Source organism: Vipera ursinii (assembly GCF_947247035.1).
Source record: "Vipera ursinii genome assembly, chromosome: W".
NCBI lineage: Eukaryota > Metazoa > Chordata > Lepidosauria > Squamata > Viperidae > Vipera > Vipera ursinii.
In genome coordinates this window covers 19,530,828-19,553,420 of record NC_139522.1, presented here as the reverse complement: position 1 = coordinate 19,553,420, position 22,593 = coordinate 19,530,828, and the positions used below count along the sequence as shown (strand labels likewise).

Genomic DNA, 22,593 nt, shown 5'->3' with positions numbered 1-22,593 from the left:
CTCAGCCGATATACTTGATTCATTGCCTTCTTTTGCCTTCCATTGTTATCCGCGGCTGCAGTTCCAGGAGAGGAGCAGTTTAAAAATCCGCTCCCCTCCCCCACTTCTCCACGGCTTCAAATTCTTCTTATTTACCCCCCCCCCCCCAGTTTCCAGCATTTAAAGATTCTCAATCTTCTCACCCAGGCAATCCTCCAAACTTACTTTCAAGATCTTCCAAGTGGCCACCCTGGCTTGTGACGGCTTGCAATGGCCGTCTGACAGCTGCTGGTCCAGGAAGCTTCCGTCGGCTCTCCAGGAGGTTGTGATCTCTCCTGTGCTGCCAAAACTGTGCCTCCCTTCTTCACCATCCCTACAGGACAGCTCTGATCTGTCTGAAACTCAGACAGATCCCCCAAACAGCTGAAAAGTGACAATTCTTCGGGATCTTCCAAAGGATGTCGTCCCGCCACGGCACTGGCGCTGCCCCCCCCAGTAGCTTATTACTCTGTCACTCTAGACCCGGTGGCTGAAGGGACAGTCCCGTGCTTAAGAGCGGTAGCAGCCACTGTGGAAATAGTCAAACGTTCAAAGGACATTGTCTTAGGTCATCCACTCACACTACAAATCCTGCATGAAGTCTTTGCAATCCTTCTTAAATTGCAAGCCCAGGCTTTCACCCAGCAATGCCTGGCCCAATATTTATTATTATTTATTTATTATTTAAACTTGTATACCGCCCTATTCCCGTAGGACTCAGGGCGGTTTACAGGGAAAAATTAAAAATACATAACATACAAAGTTAAAATCGATTAAAACTAAGATTAAATTAAGTCCCTGAATTTAAACTAAAACCCCATTAATAAATAATTAAAACTCCTCAGTCTGGGCCAGACAGCTCAAAAAACCAAGTTTTCAAGTCCCTGCGAAATGAGCGAAGGTCGGGGGCAGTCCTAAGCTACGTGGGAAGTTGGTTCCAAAGGGCCAGCGCACCCACAGAGAACGCCCTTCCCCTGGGGATAACCCGCCGGCATTCCTTGACCGGCGGTACCCTAAGAAGGCCCTCCCTGTAGGAGTGCACAGGACAATGGGAAGTTGATGCCGGCAGCAGGTGTTCCCTTAGATAATATGAAGCAGAACTATTCACCTCTGACCACATAACCTTTGAGAGGTGCACTACACTCAACCCAGCGACCCTCCTACCCACAGACCAAAGCGGGGAAAGCCTTCATGACTGCCTTCACTTAGTTCACGATGCTGAATTACCCCGACCAGACCTTACCGACATCCCACTTGATAGCCCTGACATAGAACTCTTCACAGATGGCTCATCTTACATATATGAGGGAATAAGAGTAGCAGGCGCAGCTGTAGTTTCCCTCCATGAGATCATCTGGGCTTCACCCCTCCCTCCATCTAACAGCACTCAAGCGGCAGAATTAATAGCGTTAACAAAAGCCTGTGAAGCTGCGAGAGACCGGTCTACCTGCATCTACACAGATTCAAGGTATGCTTTTGGAATATGCCACCCCACAGGAGCTCTGTGGAAACAACGTGGTTTCCTAACATCAGCAGGACACCAGATTGCCCACACTACCCTAGTTTCCAACCTGCTAGAAGCCATAAAAACTACCCAAAGCCATAGCTGTCATCCACTGCAGGGCTCACAGAAATGATGACTCCACAATCACTAAAGGGAATCAGTATGCAGATGCCACAGCAAAATGGGTGGCCATACAACCCCTTCCCTACCACATCACCGCACCTACTCTACAAGCATTCCCTGACATCCCCTACAAAGACTTCTTAGATAAAGGGGAAACAGACACATGGGAAAAGAAGCTTGGGGCAATTTTTAAAGATGCCTTTTGGATAGTCCTTGATGGCAGACCCATAGCACCACGACGCCTACTACGCCTCATTTGCCAAAGATTGCACTCAAAAGGCTACTGTGGAACTCAAGCCATGATAGATTCCATTAGAAGAGTATGGTATGCACCCGGTGCATACAGTGAAGCCACAAGAATAGCCAGCACCTGCAAAACCTGTCAGGCGAACAACACCACCTCCAGGAAAGCCACCCATGAAGGTGGCAGACCCTGGGCCAACGACCCTTTGAGAAAATACAAATGGACTACATCCAACTACCTAAGGCAAATGGGTACCAATACACCCTAGTATGTAGGGACCAATTGACTCACTAGGTCGAAGCTTTTCCATGCTGCCATGCCACAGCCCTGGAAGCAGCCAGACATCTCCTTAAAGATATAGTGCCTAGATTTGGAGTACCCAGTATCTTAGACATGGATAGGGGAAAACATTTTATATCACAAATCATTTCCTACATATTCCAAGCCCTTGGCATTACCCAAAACCTTCACTGTCCTTACTCCCCATCATCCTCAGGCAGAACAAAACGTGCCAATAAAGAGGTCAAGACCCTCCTGGGTAAACTATGCCAGGAAACCCACCTCACTTGGCCACAGGTCCTACCCATTGCCCTGTTTTACATAAGGACCAGACCAAGAAGGGATATTGGACTTTCCCCATTTGAGATTCTTTTTGGAAGACCCCCTGACACATTGAAAGGATTATATCCCCAATCCCTTAGCCTAGATAGGGGGGATATGGTTCTCTCTGCTTATCTTACAGCCCTACACAAGAGGCCGCACACCTTGTGGAGAGAAAGCACCCTGACGCAGACCCTGCCCCTGGAAGAAGCCCTGCATTCCTTCGAACCAGGAGATTGGGTGTGGATCAAGTTCTTCACAATGACCTCACCCCTTCAACCCAGGTGGCTAGGACCCTTCCAGATCCTGCTGACCACATACACAGCCATCAAAGTAGTGGAGAAAGATTCCTGGATCCACTGGACCCACGTCAAGCCAGCCGTGGTGGACCTAAGCTCAGCCACAACCACAACACCTGCAGTCCTGCCTGTAAGACTCAGAAAAGATCCTGAAACAGACCAGTGGACACTAGCAGCTCTCTTTAGCATTTCTGAAGATGGAGAGGGAGAAGACATTGGGGATTACACTGTATAACTTTGTATGTATTTGTTTGCTTGTACCCACTGTATCAGCATTTCTAGAACCCAGCCTATTCCCAGAAAAAGGAAATATTTGGGAATACTTAGCTACAGAGGTACTAAACACCACCAACTTCTGCCTAGCAGGGGGAAAGTCAGTCAAGGACATTCTGACCACATGCCTAATGGGAGTAGCATCTAGACCACATGCAATTTTTAACCACACTGGACTTAGTCATTTTGACCTCCCTGATTCCTATTCCAGCACCTTTGACTGGGGACACTCCTCTAACTCAAAAGACCAAACAGTGTACACATTGCACATTGCTGCAACCATCACCTCTGAGAAATGCTTTAACCTCACTGGATGCTCCCTACCAGAGGTACACAACTGCATCAACCTAGACAACACAGCTCTCAAGTGTAACAACACAGAACCCATCCCATTCTCTTATAGCTACATGAGGCTCCCCACAGGATGGTTCCTCTTATGCGGCTTAAAAGCCTTCTCCGATCTCCCCGCAAATGCCACAGGTAGCCCCTGCACCCTGGGGAGACTGACAATCCTTATGCCTTCACTACAGAGACGATACAGGAGAACTTTTCACACCTTAGACTCAGACTGTGACTCCAAAGTTTCCTTACTCACGAAAGCTGAATATGTTTCATTGGCCGTGTCTCTAGTGGGAGTGCCAGGGCTCACAACACGAAACTCCAGAAACTTGAATAGCCTGGCATGCAGCCTAGCCAAAAGTTTGAATTTGACCTCCCACACCCTGGATGCCCTAAACAGAGAATTAAGGCAGGTCCGAGAAGCGACCTTGGAAAATCACGCAGCAATAGATTACCTACTATTAAGGCATAACCATGGCTGTGAGGAATTTAGAGGTTTATGCTGCTTCGACCTAGAGGAGTCCTCTGGACTCATTGAAAAGGACATCCACTACCTAAAAGACCTAGCCTTAAACATTGGCCATAACCAACCATCCCGAGACTTTTCCTGGCTTTTCTCTTGGCTACCAGACTTCCATTGGCTTAAGATCTTAATTGCAAGCATAATCACAGTCCGTGTTTTAGGAGTCTTCCTGTGTTGTCTCTGCCACTGTGGCCCCCCCATTTCTCACCTGCCTCAAAAGCTGCTACCCCAATCAGAGGAAACCAAGTAACCGGACAGCACTCATCATGGTCCAAATAGACAAAGATTTCCATGTTTACCCAGACACGACCTTAGATTGTGCTGAGGGCAAGACAATCCACTCGTGTTATCTGCCCTAGCCCAAAGCAGGGGAATTGTTGGAAGATTTACCCTGACAAAACTCCCATATTCTCATCCCCATTAGCAAAACATGCAGACACACTTTTTTCTATAAAAGCCTTTTGCTGAACCTCTGTGACACCTCATAAAATGTTGCAAAAGCCCCGCTTGCCTGAGGCAAGCCAGCAATTGGGAAACTCAGATAGCAAAGCCACCAAGAACTCCTTGCCCTGCCCCTGATGGGATTAACTCCTAAAACAGAAACTGGACAAAAGGAACATCCCTGAGGAGAACTCCTGCCCCTGCCCCTGATGGGATTAACTCCCAAAATAGAAAGTGGACAAAAGAAATATCATTTAAGACAAGAAAGGGAACATTGGACAATCGTTAAAACACAAAAGAAGGAACCAGCAAACCCACAGCCCTAGGGCAGAAAAAGCATATAAAAATCACAACTCAGGACTGGGAGACCACCTTGCAAGGCAGGAACGCTGAAGTCACTTCTCTGTCACTTTTTTGCCTTCCTGAAATAAAGACCTGCTTTGCAGTAGCTGCTGTCCTCAAATTTCTTCATCGTTGACTTTCCCCAGCTGGAAACGAACCGGGAAATTCTTCTGACAGATCTAATACATACTCAAGAAGGGCAGAAAACTTGCTGGATTGTTCCTAATAGTGTCATACCTATGCATCACAACACATTTTACTACTCTCTGCTTAAAGCAGAGATAGATACCCTGGGATTCAAGAGGCACATGTATTGCCAAACCTATTTCTGAAAACCCAGAGCATATATTGCAAGTCATGCTTCTAACATCTAACAACAAAAGAACAAATTCTAGTGGCATGACTTTTTTTAACAGTTACAAGTATATTCAAACTTGAGGAATCTTACAACACCTATTTTCAATATTCACCTCCATCACCAAATACTGTATAACTAAGCAAAAACTTAAAAGAGTGTTGCATGCTGGCAGGGGAATTCTGGGAGTTGAAGTTCACATAACTTAAAGTTGCCATGGTTAAGAAACACAGCATTAGCCAATGGTCTGATCATCTACAGCAGACATGTCAAACTTGCGATGTCACGTGACATTGCGTGATGTATCGGAGCTTTTTCTTCATTGCCTGCAATGGGGTGGGCACGGTTTCCTGGTGACGTGTCTGGCCCACGGGCCGGCAGTTTGACACCCCTGATCTACAAAGTAGTTTCTTCTACTTATGAAGCACATGATGTGGGGAAGGTTAATGATATAGCTGCTTCCATACAACACTGATGTACTTACAGGTGAAAATCGAAAAATTAGAATATCGTGCAAAAGTTCATTTATTTCAGTAATGCAACTTAAAAGGGGAAACTAATATATGAGATAGACTCATTACATGCAAAGCAAGATTGTGATTTGTCATAATTGTGATGATTATGGCGTACAGCTCATGAAAACCCCAAATCCACAATCTCAGAAAATTAGAATATTACATGCAATCAATAAAACAAGGAGTGTACATAGAACAATATCGGACCTCTGGAAAGTATAAGCATGCATACAGTATGTACTCAGTACTCGGTTTGGGCCCCTTTTGCAGCAATTACTGCCTCAATGCGGCGTGGCATGGAAGCTATCAGCCTGTGGCACTGCTGAGGTGTTATGGAAGACCAGGATGCTTCAATAGCGGCCTTCAGCTCTTCTGCATTGTTCGGTCTCATGTCTCTCATCTTTCTCTTGGCAATGCCCCATAGATGCTCTATGGGGTTCAGGTCAGGCGAGTTTGCTGGCCAATCAAGCACAGTAATCCCACGGTCATTGAACCAGGTTTTGGTGCTTTTGGCAGTGTGGACAGGTGCCAGGTCCTGCTGGAAAATGAAGTCAGCATGCCCATAAAGCTCATCTGTGGAAGGAAGCATGAAGTGCTCCAAAATCTCCTGGTAGACGGCTGCGTTGACCCTGGACTTCATGAAGCACAGTGGACCAACACCAGCAGATGACATGGCTCCCCAAATCAACACAGACTGTGGAAACTTCACACTGGAATTCAAGCATCTTGCAGTGTGTGCCTCTCCATTCTTCCTCCAGACTCTGGGTCCTTGGTTTCCAAATGAGATGCAAAAGTTGCTTTCATCAGAAAAGAGGACTTTGGACCACTGAGCAACAGACCAGGTCTGTTTTTCTTTAGCCCAGGTAAGACGCTTCTCACGTTGTTTGTTGTTCAGGAGCGGCTTGACAAGAGGAATACGACATTTGAAGCCCATGTCCAGGATCCGTCTGTGTGTGGTGGCTCTTGATGCACTGACTCCAGCCTCAGTCCACTCCTTGTGAAAGTCCCCAACACTTTTGAATGGCCTTTTCCTGACAATCCTCTCCAGGCTGCGGTCATCCCTGCTGCTTGTGCACCTTTTTCTTCCACACTTTTCCCTTCCACATAACTTTCTATTAATGTGCTTTGATACAGCACTTTGGGAACATCCAACTTCTTTTGCAATTACCTTTTGAGGCTTTCCGTCCTTATGGAGGGTGTCAATGATGGTTTTCTGCACAACTGTCAGGTCAGCAGTCTTCCCCATGATTGTTATTCCTACTGAACCAGACTGAGAGACCATTTAAAGGCTCAGGAACCCTTTGCAGGTGTTATGGCTTAAATAGCTGGTTAGAGTGGGACACTTTGAGCCTAGAATATTGCACCTTTTCACAATATTCTAATTTTCTGAGATTGTGGATTTGGGGTTTTCATTGAGCTGTACGCCATAATCGTCACAATTATGACAAATCACGGTTTGAACTATCTTGCTTTGCATGTAATGAGTCTATCTCATATATTAGTTTCCCCTTTTAAGTTGCATTACTGAAATAAATGAACTTTTGCACGATAGTCTAATTTTTCAAGTTTCACCTGTATAATGAATGGGGTACTACAGGAAGCAAAGATGCCTCAAACCTGGAAAGAAGCCAACATTGCACTACTACCAAAGGAGATTCAGGAAGTCCTGAGGATAAAAAAACTGCAGAGCAATTTCTTTGTGTGGATGTATGGATCACAACATGTGAATAAACATACACACACTTGCAGAAACCAGAAAGTGTAGTCACTTGACATTATTTTCAACTTAATTCACAATGCCCAAGGGATTTTCCTGTTTAGTGGCTGAAGAATGACCTCTGCTTCATTAATCTTCTATTCAATTCTCATAGCAAAAGCATCTCAGGAAGGAGATGTTTGTGCAAAATGACAGAAAATGCAGAGTACCTTTGGACATTTAGATATTGTGATCTGCCCCTGCCTTCTATGGAGGGGAGCAAGTACATCAAGAAGTCCTTTCTATAGCTAAACTTGTTTCCCAAAATAAATTGTGGGAATGGCCAGCTTTTGGCCTCCCAAACTTCAGCTTTCCCAAACATTTCTTATCGGCCTCTACGTGAATTACAGTGATGAGCACACTCTCCTGGTTCGCACCGGATGGCATGTGGGAGGTTTGGGAAACACTATGATAAAGCTTTCACATATATATTTTAGTATCTAAAAGAACAACCTATTTCCTTTCTAAGATGGCGGACGTGTCGAGCTGAGCTCCGTGAGCTCCGTGAGTTTGGTGTGGATTGGTGGTCTTGGGGGGCGCCCTTGGGAGTGCATAATGCCTCCATGTTAGGGCTGGGTGAACAGACTGCTTTGCCATCCTTGCTTTTTGGGGCATCGGTGCCCTCCATATCGGTGCGAGGTGACTGGAGGTCCTGCTTGGAGATCATGACTCTGGCTCTGGCTCCGTTTGAAATGCCGCGGCTTGAAACGCCCGATCAGCTGTTTTTCGGGGTGGATAGAGCCGCGGCTTGAATCGATCAGAAACGGCTTGAAATGGCTGTAGGAACTGCGACGGGAGTGAATGCTCCAGCCTGGAACGCTTGGAATTGGCTGGAGAAGCTGGAGGAGAAGCTGGAGGAACTGCGGCAAGAGCGAATGCTGCCGGAGGAGCCGTGGCTTGAAAACGCCCAAGTCAGCTGGTTTTTGGGGCGGATAGAGCCATGGCCCCGAATGGCCGAAACAACTGGAGGAACTGCGGCACAGGCGAAGGCCGCGGCGTGGGTAATGCTGCGGGTTGCGGCGTGGGTAATGCTGCGGGTTGCCCAGCGCAGAATCCTGCATGGCAGCCCTTCCACAACGGTTCTTGCTGCGGACTACCAGGCAACAGAGACCAGTTTTGGGGCAGATAGAGACACGGCTCCAAATGGCTGGATTAACTGGAGAAACTTCGGCATGGGTGAATGCTGCTGGAGGAGCTGAGATATTTTTATCGACTCCTCGCTTGCTCCTATCTGCTACCTGCTGCTATCTACCCCCCCGCTGGTTCAAGAGCTACTGCCCTAAGAGATCTGAGGCAGCTTTCAATCATGGCCTGGAGTTACGGCTTCCAAGTTGGGCTGGGCTTGCCTATCACCCATATGGAGTTGGACTCTTGTATGCTGTTTCTCCTGTCCCCCATAGACTCAGGAGGACCCGGGGTGAAGAGTCGCTGTGAGAGGGCGGCTCAGTTTCTTTTCATCTACAACCCTCCGGATGTGAGAGATCTGTTCTTTCTCCCTGGATGGGGTCTCCATCTACCTCCCAGATCAGCCTCGAGGTCGGGGTGAGAGATCGACTGCTGTCTGTTTCTGGGGTACCCAGCACAAGTGAGAGTTGTGCTGGACTGGCGGTTTTGGACTCATATACTCCTCCTGATATGACATCATCTTTCAACATCTGACTGCCACTTCCCGAACTCACATGGCCAGTCATGGCACGCTTACGTTATTCTGACACGGACTTATACGCCCTCAGGGGCACTCCCCCCTCCACGGTGCGTCCCGCCTTCTTTGTTACCTTTCCTCTTGATGACGGGCCCAATTGTTGGGACCCTGAGAGATGGTCAGGTATGGATTGGGGTCTCCAGTTTATTGTTAGGAAGAGACCCCTGATCTGTTTTTTAGCAAAAAAATTTAAGGGGTTAAGGGGGAGGGCCAGGTCCAGGATTGATCGTGCAGGGGGGGAGCGGGGGTCGGTTGCCTCCGGAGCTCTGGAGCGAGTCGTGGGACTACCTATTCCCACGACGTTAGGGAATGGCAGCAGGTGTACGAACAGAGGGCCGTATCGATATCCAGGAGGGCATGCCCGCTATTTACAAGTGGTGAGGCGCTCCGACCCTCTGTTTTCGCCCCGAGGTCCCGGGAGTGAGGATGTGCAGCCACCTGAGCTCCGGCTGGTGTACTTGAACGCCAGGTCTGTTGTTAATAAGGCTCCTCTTGTCCAGGAACTGGTTGAGGATGAGCATGCGGACCTGGCTTGCATCACGGAGACTTGGCTGGGCCCAGAGGGTGGTATTCCTCTGGTTGATCTTTGCCCACCAGGTTTCCGGGTGCTACACCGGCCTCGGGCTCAGGGTAGGGGCGGGGGAGTGGCGGTAGTTATGAGGGAGACCTTGTGTCCGCGGGAGGCCACCGTTCCCCAGATAGTCGGGTGTGAGTCTCTCTTTCTGAGATGTGGTCCTGGGGCACAGTTGGGCTTGCTGCTGGTGTACCTTTCGCCTAGTCATGCAGCAGCAGCCCTGCCTGAGCTTGTCGACATCCTCTCAGGGTTGGTGACTGAGTTCCCCAAACTTATAGTTTTGGGTGACTTCAATCTACCATCCCTGGGAGGATCATCTGAGTTAGCTCGGGAGTTCATGGCTTCCATGACGGCCATGGACCTGATGCAAGTAATTCATGGACCGACTCATGTGGGAGGCCACACCCATGACCTGGTTTTCTTATCTGGACAGTGGTTAGATGATCTTGGTGGGGGCTCCCCAATTGTTATGCCCCTGTCATGGACCGATCATCATTTCCTGCGGCTGGTCTTCCGTTTTGCCACTCCCCGCCGTGGGTGTGTGGAGCCAATTAGATGGTACCGCCCCAGGCGCTTAATGGACCCTGATAGGTTCCAGGCAGCGCTGGGACCCCCACCTGCCTCCGTTGCTCACAACTTGGCGAATGCCTTAGTGGAAGCCTGGGAAAGGGCAGCCACGGAGGCACTTTACCGAGTTGTACCCTTGCGGCCCCTGACTCGGCGCAGATCCCAGCGAGCTCCATGGTTCTCCGTGGAGCTTCGGGAGATGAAGCGTCGGAGACGGGGCCTAGAGAGCTGTTGGAGGTCCAGCCGATCCGAATCCGACCGATTGCGACTAAGAACCTATATGAGGTCTTATCTCGCAGGGATAAGGGTGGCAAGGTCTAACCACTTCGCTACCCTTATCGCGTCCGCAGATAACTGCCCGGCCGCCCTGTTTAGGGTGACCCGCTCCCTCCTTAGATGTTTAGTCAACATCTGTCGGACAAAATCGCTCAGATTCGGACCGGTCTGGACTCCGACTGGGCAGAGTCTGACGATCAGGACACGGGCGGTCTTGTCGATATTATCTGGGAGGAGTTTGATTCTGTCACTCCAGAGGAAGTGGACAGGATTATGGGGAGGTTGAGCTCCACCACATTGTTGTGACTCAGGGCCAGCCTGTGGTTTCGGCAGCCGGCTCAGATGTGTCGGATGACTCAGATGAAGGGGAGGAGGACCGTGTGGGAGACGAACCGGCTGATGATGGTTTGGAGGCTTTGCAGAGCCCTCAGCCGGGGACCTCTTCTCAGCTGCGTGAGCCCGAGAGTGCGGAGGAAGATGACCCACAGCTGGCCCTGTTCAAGGACGCCCGACGCAGGAGGCAGTCGAGCAGGAACAAACAAAGAAAGGCTGTGAGACTCCTCGGGAGGAGGCACAGGGAGACCACGCCCTGAGCTCTCTATAAAAGGAGTGTTTGGGGAGGGGCTGGTTGCTGAAAGCAACTTTTCCGCTTGAGAAGATAAGCTCTAGTGTTTTTGTTAACTGCGTAATAAATCTTGGCAGATGCCTTTTAGCCTTGGACGCTCTCCAGTCTCTTCTTTCTGAATAGGGGTTTGCCTTATTACAAGGCCAGAAGAGGGCTGGTTCAGAACACACATGTTTATTGGACCCGTGCCCTTCCTGGCTGGTTTATGCGGCTCGGGAGGGGACACGAGGCTGGTTCCAGGCGGTTATATCTGCCTCTTTGAGTGAGGGTAGTTTCCCCGCCGTCTTGAAGGAGGCGGTGGTGAGACCTCTCCTCAAGAAGCCTGCCTTGGACCCAGCTGTGTTAAATAACTTTCGTCCGGTCTCCAACCTTCGCTTTCTTGCGAAGGTTGTTGAGAGTGTGATGGCGCATCAGCTCCCTCTGGTCCTGGATGAAGCGGATTATCTAGACCCGTACCAATCGGGTTTCAGGCCCGGGCAGAGCACGGAGACGGCATTGGTCACTCTGGTGAATGATCTCTGGAGGGCCCGGGACAGGGGACATTCCTCTGTCCTAGTCCTATTAGACCTCTCAGCGGCGTTCGATACCATCGACCATGGTATCCTGCTGCAGCGTCTCAGGGGATTGGGAGTGGGAGGCACAGTCTTTCAGTGGTTCTCCTCCTATCTCCTGGGACGTTCGCAGTCGGTGTTGGCAGAGGGCAGAGGTCGACATCGAGGCCTCTCGCTTGTGGAGTTCCTCAGGGGTCGGTCCTCTCGCCTCTCCTGTTCAACATCTACATGAAACCGCTGGGTGAGATCATTCGTGGTTTTGGAGTTGGGCATCATCAGTACGCTGATGATACCCAGCTTTTTATTTCGACCCCAAACCACCCCAGTGATGCCCTCGACGTGATGTCCTGTTGCCTGGAAGCGGTTCGGGTCTGGATGGGGAGGAACAGACTTCAACTCAACCCCGACAAGACTGAGTGGCTGTGCATACCGGCATCCCGGGATATTCAGAATATCCCATCTCTTTCTATGGGGGGTGAGCTATTACCCCCTTTAGATAGGGCTCGCAACTTGGGAGTCCTCCTAGATTCACGGCTTACTTTGGAAGATCACATAGTGGCCGTGACTAGGGGGGCCTTCGCCCAGGTTCGCCTAGTGCGCCAGTTGCGGCCCTATCTAGACCGGGATGCCCTGCGTACGGTCACTCATGCACTTGTGACCTCTCGTTTAGACTACTGCAACGCTCTCTACATGGGGCTGCCCTTGAAGACCACTCGGAGGCTCCAACTGGTACAGAATGCAGCCGCGAGAGTTGTGCTGGGAGTCTCCCGACACTCCCATGTTACACCTCTGCTCCGTGAGCTGCATTGGCTCCCAGTTGTCTTCCGGGTGAGGTTCAAGGTGCTGGTATTGACCTACAAAGCCCTACATGGCATGGGTCCGGAATACCTTGGGGAGCACCTGCGGCCGGCATCAACTTCCCTCTGCCCAATACGCTCCCACAGAGAGGGTCTCCTCAGGGTGCCACCGGTCAAAGAATGCCGACTGGTGGCCCCCAGGGGGAGGGCGTTCTCTGTGGGCGCGCCGGATTTATGGAACCGTCTTCCGGTTGAGCTCCGGATGGCGCCCGACCTTCGCTCCTTCCGGCGTGATCTAAAGACGTATCTTTTTGAACAAGCTGGCCTGGCCTGATGGGAGGGGGTTGGGTTTTTATTACTTTTAAATGCGTTTTAATCTATTTAAGAGTTCTGGGCACTTGTTTAATCTTTTTTAATTTTTGTATTCTGTCTTTTTAACATGTATTGCCCTGTTCACCACCCTGAGTCCTTCGGGAGAAGGGCGGTATACAAATAAAATTAATTAAAAAAAATCTTGTTTTTGTAATGATCTCATAGGCACCTGAGTAGTTCTCACTATGTATCCAATTATCACTATGTATCCTTTTTGTTTGAGATTGATGGGGTTTATGTAATGTTGTATTTGATATTCAGAAAGAGGAGGTGAATAAAAGTTCAGCGGGCAGTTGCTCAGGGAGTTTTTTGGAGAGACGAGGCTGCCTGGCTGGTTCAGAGCATCTCTATCGACCCGGGTCTGAATTCTTTTCCCAACTTAAATGCATTTGTGAATCAATGATAGTAAAGTCTTGCCCTAAGAATTAAGTACTGCCAGTTAAACAGGAGAGTTCACAAAAGCCATTTGCCTACAAATTTCAGAGACATCACCCCCCCGCCAAAAAAAAAGAATGGTGATCTGACTGCACTAGCTGTTCTTCTGCTGAGTAGCAACTGGTATTTGCCACCATTAACTAAAGCCTTATAGATTATATGCATTGCTTCACTGCTGGCATAGGCAGGGGTTACCCATCAATATTAGGAGATGCATCTAGCCAGTATAGAACAGGGTACCAAATGACTAACACAGTGTTTGCCAGGTCTAGGACAACTCGCCACAGTCAACTTGCCACTGCCAAGTCACTTCTGCCCACTCACCGCCTCCAAGTCACTGAAGAACAACACATGGCCAACTCAGCACGCCACTGAGCCAAGCTCCAGGCTGAAGAAGCCGGGACAGCGGCAGCAGTGGGCAGGGAGGGTGGCAGGGTGGTAGCAGCCATCCCATTTTCACACAGCCCACCACCACTGCCCCTGGCCTCTTCAGCCCAGAGCTCAGCGTGGTGGCAGTGGCGGCAGCAGCAGGGTGTGTGAAAATGGGATGCCCCCAGATGCCACCCCCCTGCCGCTGCTGTCCCCAGCCTCTTTGGCTCGTAGCTTGGTGGCAGCAGCAGAAGTGGCAGGGTGTGTGTGAAAATGGGAAAACCCTGGCTGCTGCCACTCTGTGCTCTGCCTACCCACTTGCTTGCCCACCCACCTGGCTCTCCCTCTGGCCACTTATGGCAAGCTGTCCATGTGGAATTGTCTTGTGGCGACTTGTAGGCTGCAAGTTGGCAGTGGTGAGCTGACCGTGGTGAGTTGTCCCATTCTGATGTTTCCCAACCTTGGTGATTTCCAGGTTCATGGACTTTAGCTCACATGCTGGCTGTAGAATTCTGAGACTTGAAGCCCATATGCCTGGGAATGACCAAGGTTGGGATACAATGGACTAAGAGAAAGGCCTGCATGGAGTTTTGGCCAACTACTACACTGTCATGCGTCTTGATCTCTCATACATGTTTTTGGAGGAGGGGGGTTTTTTGTATTCAAAAATGTATTGTAAAACTTTTCAATAAAAAAAAATTCTCATCTCTCCCCTCTGCTATCCCTACACAAACTATATCACACTGAAATCCAGACATTATTCAATTCTTAAGGTGTTTTTTAAAAGGAGCACAAAAAAGGTGATTTTGAATGAAAAGCACCTAATTCCATAGAAACGTTGGCAGTATGTGACAGTTTAATGTGCAACACTTGAATAGAATTGCCTCTGGTGAATTTCATCCCACAACCTTCGCAAACATCTGTAGCTTAAAATATAATATGAAAGAGATAAAGAAAGAAATATTTTAATGTTGTGCAAGTCACCCTGGAGAAAATTTTATTTAAAGGTTGGTGAAAAAGTCATTAAGAATTTAATTAATTGCATTTATAAATAAATACATTTGTTTATATGTGTAGTGTATTTTCCTTAAATTGTAATGCAAATGTTCTGGAGTCCTGACAGAAATTAGGCATGTGAAGCTTACATTTTTAATAACAATCTATTTGTTGGTATTAGAGAAGAATCAAGAAAAATGTGGTGTGAATTTGGATATGGTTGGACAAATGCAGAGAGGATTTAACATCCAGGCAAGTGAAGAAGCAAAAGCTTGGTGCATCACTCTGGTTCCAAGTTCTATGGATGTTATGAAAGGATGGACTTGGAAGAGTGGGGTCTATGTCCATCAAGGCAATACATCTTGGATTCATTTTGGATGAGATAGGGAGGGCAAGGTAGTCCTGCTAGTGAAATGAATGGGAATTAAGCACCTATACTACAGTATTTCCTTAGATATGGCCAAAGCCTGTTGAGGATTCACATAGAGAATTCTGAAACTCCAGGTTATGGCACAGAAAGATTTTCCCAGGCCAATCCAGCAAAACCTTTAATGACTGCTTCAAGGCAAGGATTTTGGGTAAATGCTTTTATTTCACCAGTCTTGCCCAGGCACACCCAGATGTCTGCATCTGCATTGAACATATGGACTGTCCTTGCAATAGGCAAAGCTGGATGTTTCTCCTTGCCAGAAACCTCTTGAAACTATAAATAACAAATACCAAGCCTCTATTCAGCACATGAAAGCTCAGAGGTACTCACCCTGCAAACTGGGCATTGCCAGTGACTACTGCTGTCTCTAAGCCTGAACTCATCAGATAAACACTTGGAATGATACACACGAAAACACAGGTCACATATCAACACCTCTCCAGGCAAATGGCATTCAAAACAATACCAGTCATGAGTTTCTGTTTCCCAGTCCTACAAAAAATACAAAATAATTTGATAGAACAGTCTGTCAATATCTGAAACAGCCATGTACAAAAAAGTATATTTCTTGAAGTCTAGAAATGGTTAGGCATATTAAAATATGGTACCTTTTTCATGGATTATACCTTTTATTTTTTCTTTTAAATTTTACTCCATAAACCTCAAGCATGCTGGCAACTAAAAATGCTATGCTTTTAGCTTCTAATAGTTGCTGAGGTTTAAATCGTGGAATGAGTGTTTCTTTTTAGCAGCTTGAACACACTTTCCCAGCCATTCAGATAAAGAATTCCTCTCCCCCTACAAATGGTTTCTTGTCTTACATACTACAGTATAAGATAAATTCTGAATTTCAATGAAGCCCCAATTACCTTTATCTTCTTAAATGAAGGCAGTGGAACTCCTTCCTCTGCTTTAGGAAAATAAATTGTGATATTCAACCATCTGCTACTCTACTGGTCCTCTCCTGAGTTTGGTCTCTTTTTTTCTTCTGAAAGGGCAAATAAAATCCCTCTCCAGATGTGGAATTCTAAGTAACATAGGAAACCTCATCAAGTGCTCATCAGAAACAATTTTGGGAATTGGTACCCCTTTTTCCAGGGTTTCATTCCATTTCATGTTTGTTTTTTAGCCTGGAGCAGGAGGAACAGGAGCTGTCACTGCTATTCTCTACCCCAATTTGTCTACAGCAGCTGTGATATTTCTTCTGAATGCATCAGTTTATCAGTAGATCCTACAGTGGATCTTCTCTGACTAGACAGAAGAAACAGCTTTAAAAAGGCAGCAAGAGCTGCTGAGGTCAGAGTAATATGACAAAAATCCAAAGCAATGCATATTTTATTATTTGTTCCCTTTGTCCCTCCCTGAACCCCTGAGGTTCCTCCTCCTTTTATTTCTATAAGCATGTGCAAAGTGCTGGATCATCTGCAAAGGCATGCTGAACACAAATGAAAGAAACCTCTGTTCCTCAAAGTTCAGACAGGACTCCATTCTACACAAGTGTCACATAAGCAGGAAAATGCCCAGCATCACTTGTGAAATTACTTATACATAATGGCCAGTTTTAAATATGTTTAGCTAGAGGCTAGGACTCTAAAGGCTGTCCTTCCTGTTTCCTACTTCTAGATCAACTGAAAGTACTTTGTCATTTGGTTTTGCTTTGATTTTTATATATGTTTTTTTTCTTCATTAAAATATGCTGAGTTGTATGAGAATTTAGAATAGAACAGAGAATACATGAGAATTGACCCACTAAACAGCTTTTCCAACCTTCAGGGGCCTGCAGCTATATTGATCTTACAATCTGCTCCCAACCTCTCAGTTATGATGGTTGAATATTCTGGAAATTATAATTTTAATATAGACATGAGGTTGTGGGAAACAGCACCAGGCCAAAGCAAAGGTTGTTGCAACAACAGAACACTCCTGCAAATTAAATGGCACAAGACAAATGCTGACAAGTTAAGGTTTGCAAACTTGCAGGAATGTACAAACAGAGCAGAACAAAACACAAATCAACTTTAAAATAAGGCAAGTTCAAGCAGCTTCATGATTTTTTAAACATACCTTTTGCAATTTGATTTCAGTGACTCCAAATATTGGAATTTTGACCTAATTTCAGTCTTGGTCAGGGGCTGTGGTCCTTCAAATGTTTGCAACTGTGTAAATGAAGCCTAAAAATACGATTTCTCAAAACAATGCAGAAAAAGTAAAATTGCCTCTTTCCATCTCACCGATCTCCTAATTTTCCTCATATTGGGCATAATCTAGCTAAATGAGCATACCCATTAGTATAAATGTTTCCAAAGAGTAGAATTAATTATGATGCCCTTCAGCTTCTAATGCTCACACACATTTAGTTTTTACTGTCAATTTAGTTTTTACTGTCACATATAAATAATGTGCATTAATTCAATTCAGAATAAAGCTGTAAGGGACCTTGGAGGTCTTCTAGTGCAACTTCCTGCTCAAACAGGAGACCTATACCATTTCAGACAAGTGACTGTCTAGTCTCTTCTTAAAAACCTCCAGTGATGAAGCACCCACAACTTCTGAAGGCAAGCTGTTCCACTGGTTAATTGTCCTCACTGTTAGGAAGTTTCTCCTTAATTCCAGGTTGCTTCTCTCCTTGATTAGTTTCCATCCATTGTTTCTTGTCCTGCCCTCTGGTGCTTTGGAAAATAAGTTGATCCCTCCTTCTTTGTGGAAGCCCCTCAAATACTGGAATATTACTATCATGTCACCCCTAGTCCTTCTTTTTTCTAGACTAGCCATACCCAGTTCCTGTAACCGTTCTTCGTATGTTTTCTTCTCCAAGCCCTTAATCATCTTAGTTTCTTTTCTCTTCTCATTACTTGAACTAAAAGTTGAAACCATGCTCAGTGAAGTCTCACTCAAAAAAACTTACTTACTGGATAGTAACTAAGGCTTTTATGCTACAAATAATTATTAAATAGAAGTTCTAGGGCAATGTTTCTCAATCTTGGCCAATTTAATGGCTTTATGGCTGGCTGGAGACTCCTGGGAGTTGAAGTCTGCACGTCTTAAAGTGGCCAAGGTTGAGAAACATTGTTCTAGAGCAGACATGTCAAACACAAGGCCCGGGGGCCAGATCCGGCCCACCAAGTGGTTTCATGCGGCCCGTGAAGCCATCCTGGAAACAGTGAGGGAACGGCCCCCACTGCCTTGGCCCTGGCCCAGAGACCCTCCTTCTGCCAGAGACCCTCAGATCTGTCCCACTCCTGCCCAGGCCCCCATAGGCACCCTTGATGCGAATGATGTAGAGCTGGCCATGCACACCCAGTAGGCCATACGCACTCTAGCCATGCCCACCCAGTAGGCCATGCCCACCTAGGCCATACCCACCCAGCCCCTGAGGGCAACCGCAATGCTGATGTGGCCCTCAATGAAATTGAGTTTGACACCCCTGTTCTAGAGGCACTTTCCAACTGTAGGTCAAGCAGTCTAATGTAACTCCAAAAACAACACATATGGTACTTTGGCAAGACAGGATTATTAAGTATCAACATACCAACAATTTTATGTAGCCCCTAAGGCCCTGGATACCCTTTTCAAGTTCTGCACTGCTTTGGGTGTCAAAACGTTTTGAGCTCATTTTGATTTTTTAAGTTTAAGGATAAGTACAGAAACCATAAGATTCTTGTTATTCGTTGAAAGAGTGAGTCTTCCCAAAACAGTAAAAACTGCTTTGTGAAATAAAGCACCTCAAAATCACTAATCCTTTAGGATGGTAATTTTAAATACTTATTTTACTTTTATTTATAATCATATGTGGGTTATTAATGCAATTTCTTTATATTAATAGGGAGATTTTCCATTAGACCAAATAAACAGAGGCTCCACCCCATGTATAATCAATCTAAGTCCAACTTAAATGATCAAACCTTTTAATCTTCTTCCAATTACACAGTAACTTAAATCTGAGCCTCCACAGACACTAAGCATATTATAATTTTAATTGGTATTGTTTTGAGAGAATTTGTCCTTAAATGCAGAGGACATAACCCATCACAAACCAAAACCATTATGGATGTATAGTGGAAAACATTTTAATGATCATGAATGCCAAATTTCCACTTCTTCCATTAAATGAAAACTACCATATAAGCTACAAAAAGTCCCTTCCTAGAAAAATGTTTATATTGGTATATGTTGTTTTTCAAAAACACTAGACCCATTTGGAGGTGTCAGTTGATTATACAGGTGAAACTCAAAAAATTAGAATATTGTGCAAAAGTTCATTTATTTCAGTAATGCAACTTAAAAGGGGAAACTAATATATGAGATAGACTCATTACATGCAAAGCAAGATAGTTCAAACCGTGATTTGTCATAATTGTGATGATTATGGCGTACAACTCATGAAAACCCCAAATCTACAATCTCAGTAAATTAGAATATTGTGAAAAGGTGCAATATGCTAGGCTCCAAGTGTCCCACTCTAACCAGCTAATTAAGCCATAACACCTGCAAAGGGTTCCTGAGCCTTTAAATGGTCTCTCAGTCTGGTTCAGTAGGAATCACAATCATGGGGGAAGACTGCTGACCTGACAGTTGTGCAGAAAACCATCATTGACACCCTCCATAAGGAGAGAAAGCCTCAAAAGGTAATTGCAAAAGAAGTTGGATGTTCCCAAAGTGCTGTATCAAAGCACATTAATAGAAAGTTATGTGGAAGGGAAAAGTGTGGAAGAAAAAGGTGCACAAGCAGCAGGGATGACCACAACCTGGAGAAGATTGTCAGGAAAAGGCCATTCAAAAGTGTTGGGGACTTTCACAAGGAGTGGACTGAGGCTGGAGTCAGTGCATCAAGAGCCACCACACATAGACAGATCCTGGACATTTTATTTATTTATTTATTTAATTTTATTTATATACCGCCCTTCTCCCGAAGGACTCAGGGCGGTGAACAGGGCGGTGACATGGGCTTCAAATGTCGTATTCCTCTTGTCAAGCCGCTCCTGAACAACAAACAACGTCAGAAGCGTCTTACCTGGGCTTTTTTGCATCAGTTAAAATGTTATTAAATATATCCCTTAATTGAGGACCTAGCAGGTCAATGAATTCCTTATAAAATTCACAAGGCAGGCCATCTGGGCCTGGAGTTTCCCCCCCCCCCCCCTGTTTGTTTTTAATAGCTTCCTCAACTTCATCCATAGTTATTTCCTTATTCAGAAGTTGTCTAAAAGAATCCCAGATCGGTTGGGGGCGATAATTCTGAAAATATTGTTCTAACTTACTTTGTGGACATTCTTCCTCACTGTAAAGTAGTCTATAAAATTCTTGTGCAATTTTTAGTTTTTGTTCCTTATTAATCACCAGGTTACCATCCTGATCTTGTAGATAGTCTATCCTTTTTGCTCTTTGTTCCTTTCTTAATCTGTAACTTAACCACTTCCCCGGTTTATTAGCGTGTTCAAAGTACCTCTGCCTACTCCTCTTAATTTTATCTGCCAGCTCTTTTTGATCAATCAAAAGAATCTCATGTTTAATCAAATCTTTTTTTTCTTTATGCTGGGAATTTTGGGGATCTAATTGCAGCGCCTCCTCTATTTTTGATAATTTTGAAAATAGCTCAACTCTTTTTAATCTTTCTTGTTTCCAACTATAGGCCGAATGTTTTATAGCGAGCCCTCTCACTACTGCCTTAGCTGTGTCCCAAATATTTTGCAGAGAGGTGTCCTCTCTTTTGTTTTCTATAAAAAAAATTCTAATTCCTTTTTTGTACTTTTGAGAAATTCCTCATCTCTCATTAAATCTGGTCTCATAGACCACCTCGCCCTTTTTTGGGGGGGTCCTGCCCATTTGACTATTAAGGGGTAATGCAAAAATGCCTGAATCTTGGAGAGAGGCTCATATCTCCTTAATTCCTAAACCTGATTCGGATTTGACGCTGATCCAAAATTACAGAACAATTTCGTTATTGAATGTAGACTACAAAATTTTTACGACCATATTGGCAGGAAGACTTAAAATATTTCTTTCCCACTTTATTCACCAGGACCAAAATGGTTTTTTACCCTATAGACATCTTAATGATAATGTGCGAATAATTTTAAATGTATTGGAGTATTACCAGAAATTTTCAGACAGGCCCATGGCGATGATATTTGTAGACGCACAAAAAGCTTTTGACAGAGTTAATTGGAAATTTATTATGCATCAATTAAAAGTAATGGAATTTGGCCCTAAATTTATGAATGCAATTCAAACAATATATTCTGAACAGTCGGCTAGGCTGCTTTTTAATGGAGCGATGTCTGGAGAATTTGGAATTTTCAAGGGCACCAGACAAGGTTGTCCTCTTTCCCCATTATTGTTTGTTTTGGCTCTGGAACCACTTCTTGATACAGTTAGACAAGATGAGACTATTAGGGGCCTCAAAATTAGAGGAGAAGAATATAAACTTCAGGCTTTTGCCGACGATTTGGTGTTTGTGTTAGAGGACCCCCTAGTCTCTGGGCCAAATTTAGTAAAAAAGATTGAACAATATGGTGAGGTGGCAGGACTGAAAATAAATAGAGGAAAAACCAAAATGTTGTCCAAAAACTTAACTGATGTAAAGAAAAAAGAAATAGAAGGAATTATGGGGTTAAAATTTGCTAAAAAAGTAAAGTACTTGGGAATCGAATTAACCAATAAATGTTCCAATATTAAAGAACTTAATTATAATAAATTATTTGCCAATACACTACAAGACCTTGACAGGTGGAAAAATATTCAATTATCTTTTTTGGGCAGAATTGCCGCAATCAAGGCACATATCCTCCCACGTTGGATTTTTTTTATTTCAAACGGCCCCTGTAAACTTAGACAACAATTTTTTTAGGAAATTGGATCAAGCAATAGGGAAATTTGTTTGGCGGGGTAAAAAACCACAAATAAAGGGGAAAATGTTCCAGGAACACAAAACAAGGGGGGGCTTGGGACTTCCAAACTGGGAGTTATACTATCAAGCCTCTGCACTCCTCTGGATTAAAGATTGGGTATCCCTGTCGAGGAAACATATATTAACTATTGAAGGCTTTGACCTTAACCAAGGATGGCACTCAACTTTATGGTCATATCAAAAAACTCCATCCAAGTACTTTACTAACCACTACATCAGGAGAATTTTGATCAGAATTTGGCAAAAAGTTAAAAAACGAATGTATACCAAGATTCCCAAATGGGTGGTCCCATTGGAGATAACAACCCAGCCGACTGTTCACAACCTGAAAAGAAACTGGTCCTACAAGATTTTGGTGGATGAAGAAGGGAATCTGAAATCTAGAGAACAATTACAGATACAAGGTATAGATATAGACTGGTGGTCATACATTCAAATCCAAACCAGGTTTTCTAAGGATAAACAGGAATATGGCATCTCCCAAACTAGTCAACCCCTCGATAAAAGTTTGGAAGGCCCTGGACTAAAATTTATTTCTGGAATGTACAATCTCCTCCTAGCTAGATATATAGATGATGACATCGTGAAAGATACAATGATAGCCTGGGGGAGAAACATAGGGAGGTCGATCCAACTAGAGGAATGGCAGACAATATGGTC

The 22,593-nt window shown here is 45.4% G+C and overlaps 1 protein-coding gene across 7 annotated transcripts in view; it reads right to left on the bottom strand.

Moving 5' to 3' along the window:
• LOC310648236 (zinc finger MYND domain-containing protein 11-like) overlaps positions 1-22,593 on the bottom strand; it is a gene marked incomplete at its 5' end in the record, with an annotated part of 204,714 nt that overhangs the window by 112,091 nt on the left and 70,030 nt on the right. For 4 of the 7 annotated variants that reach the window (XM_083375978.1, XM_083375979.1, XM_083375981.1 and 1 more), the window contains one exon: positions 15,357-15,518. The exons of the other annotated variants lie outside the window; for them this stretch is intronic. In XM_083375978.1, coding sequence (XP_083232104.1) covers positions 15,357-15,518 — 162 coding nt within the window. The remainder of the gene's footprint in view (positions 1-15,356; positions 15,519-22,593) is intronic. 7 annotated transcript variants of the gene reach the window in all.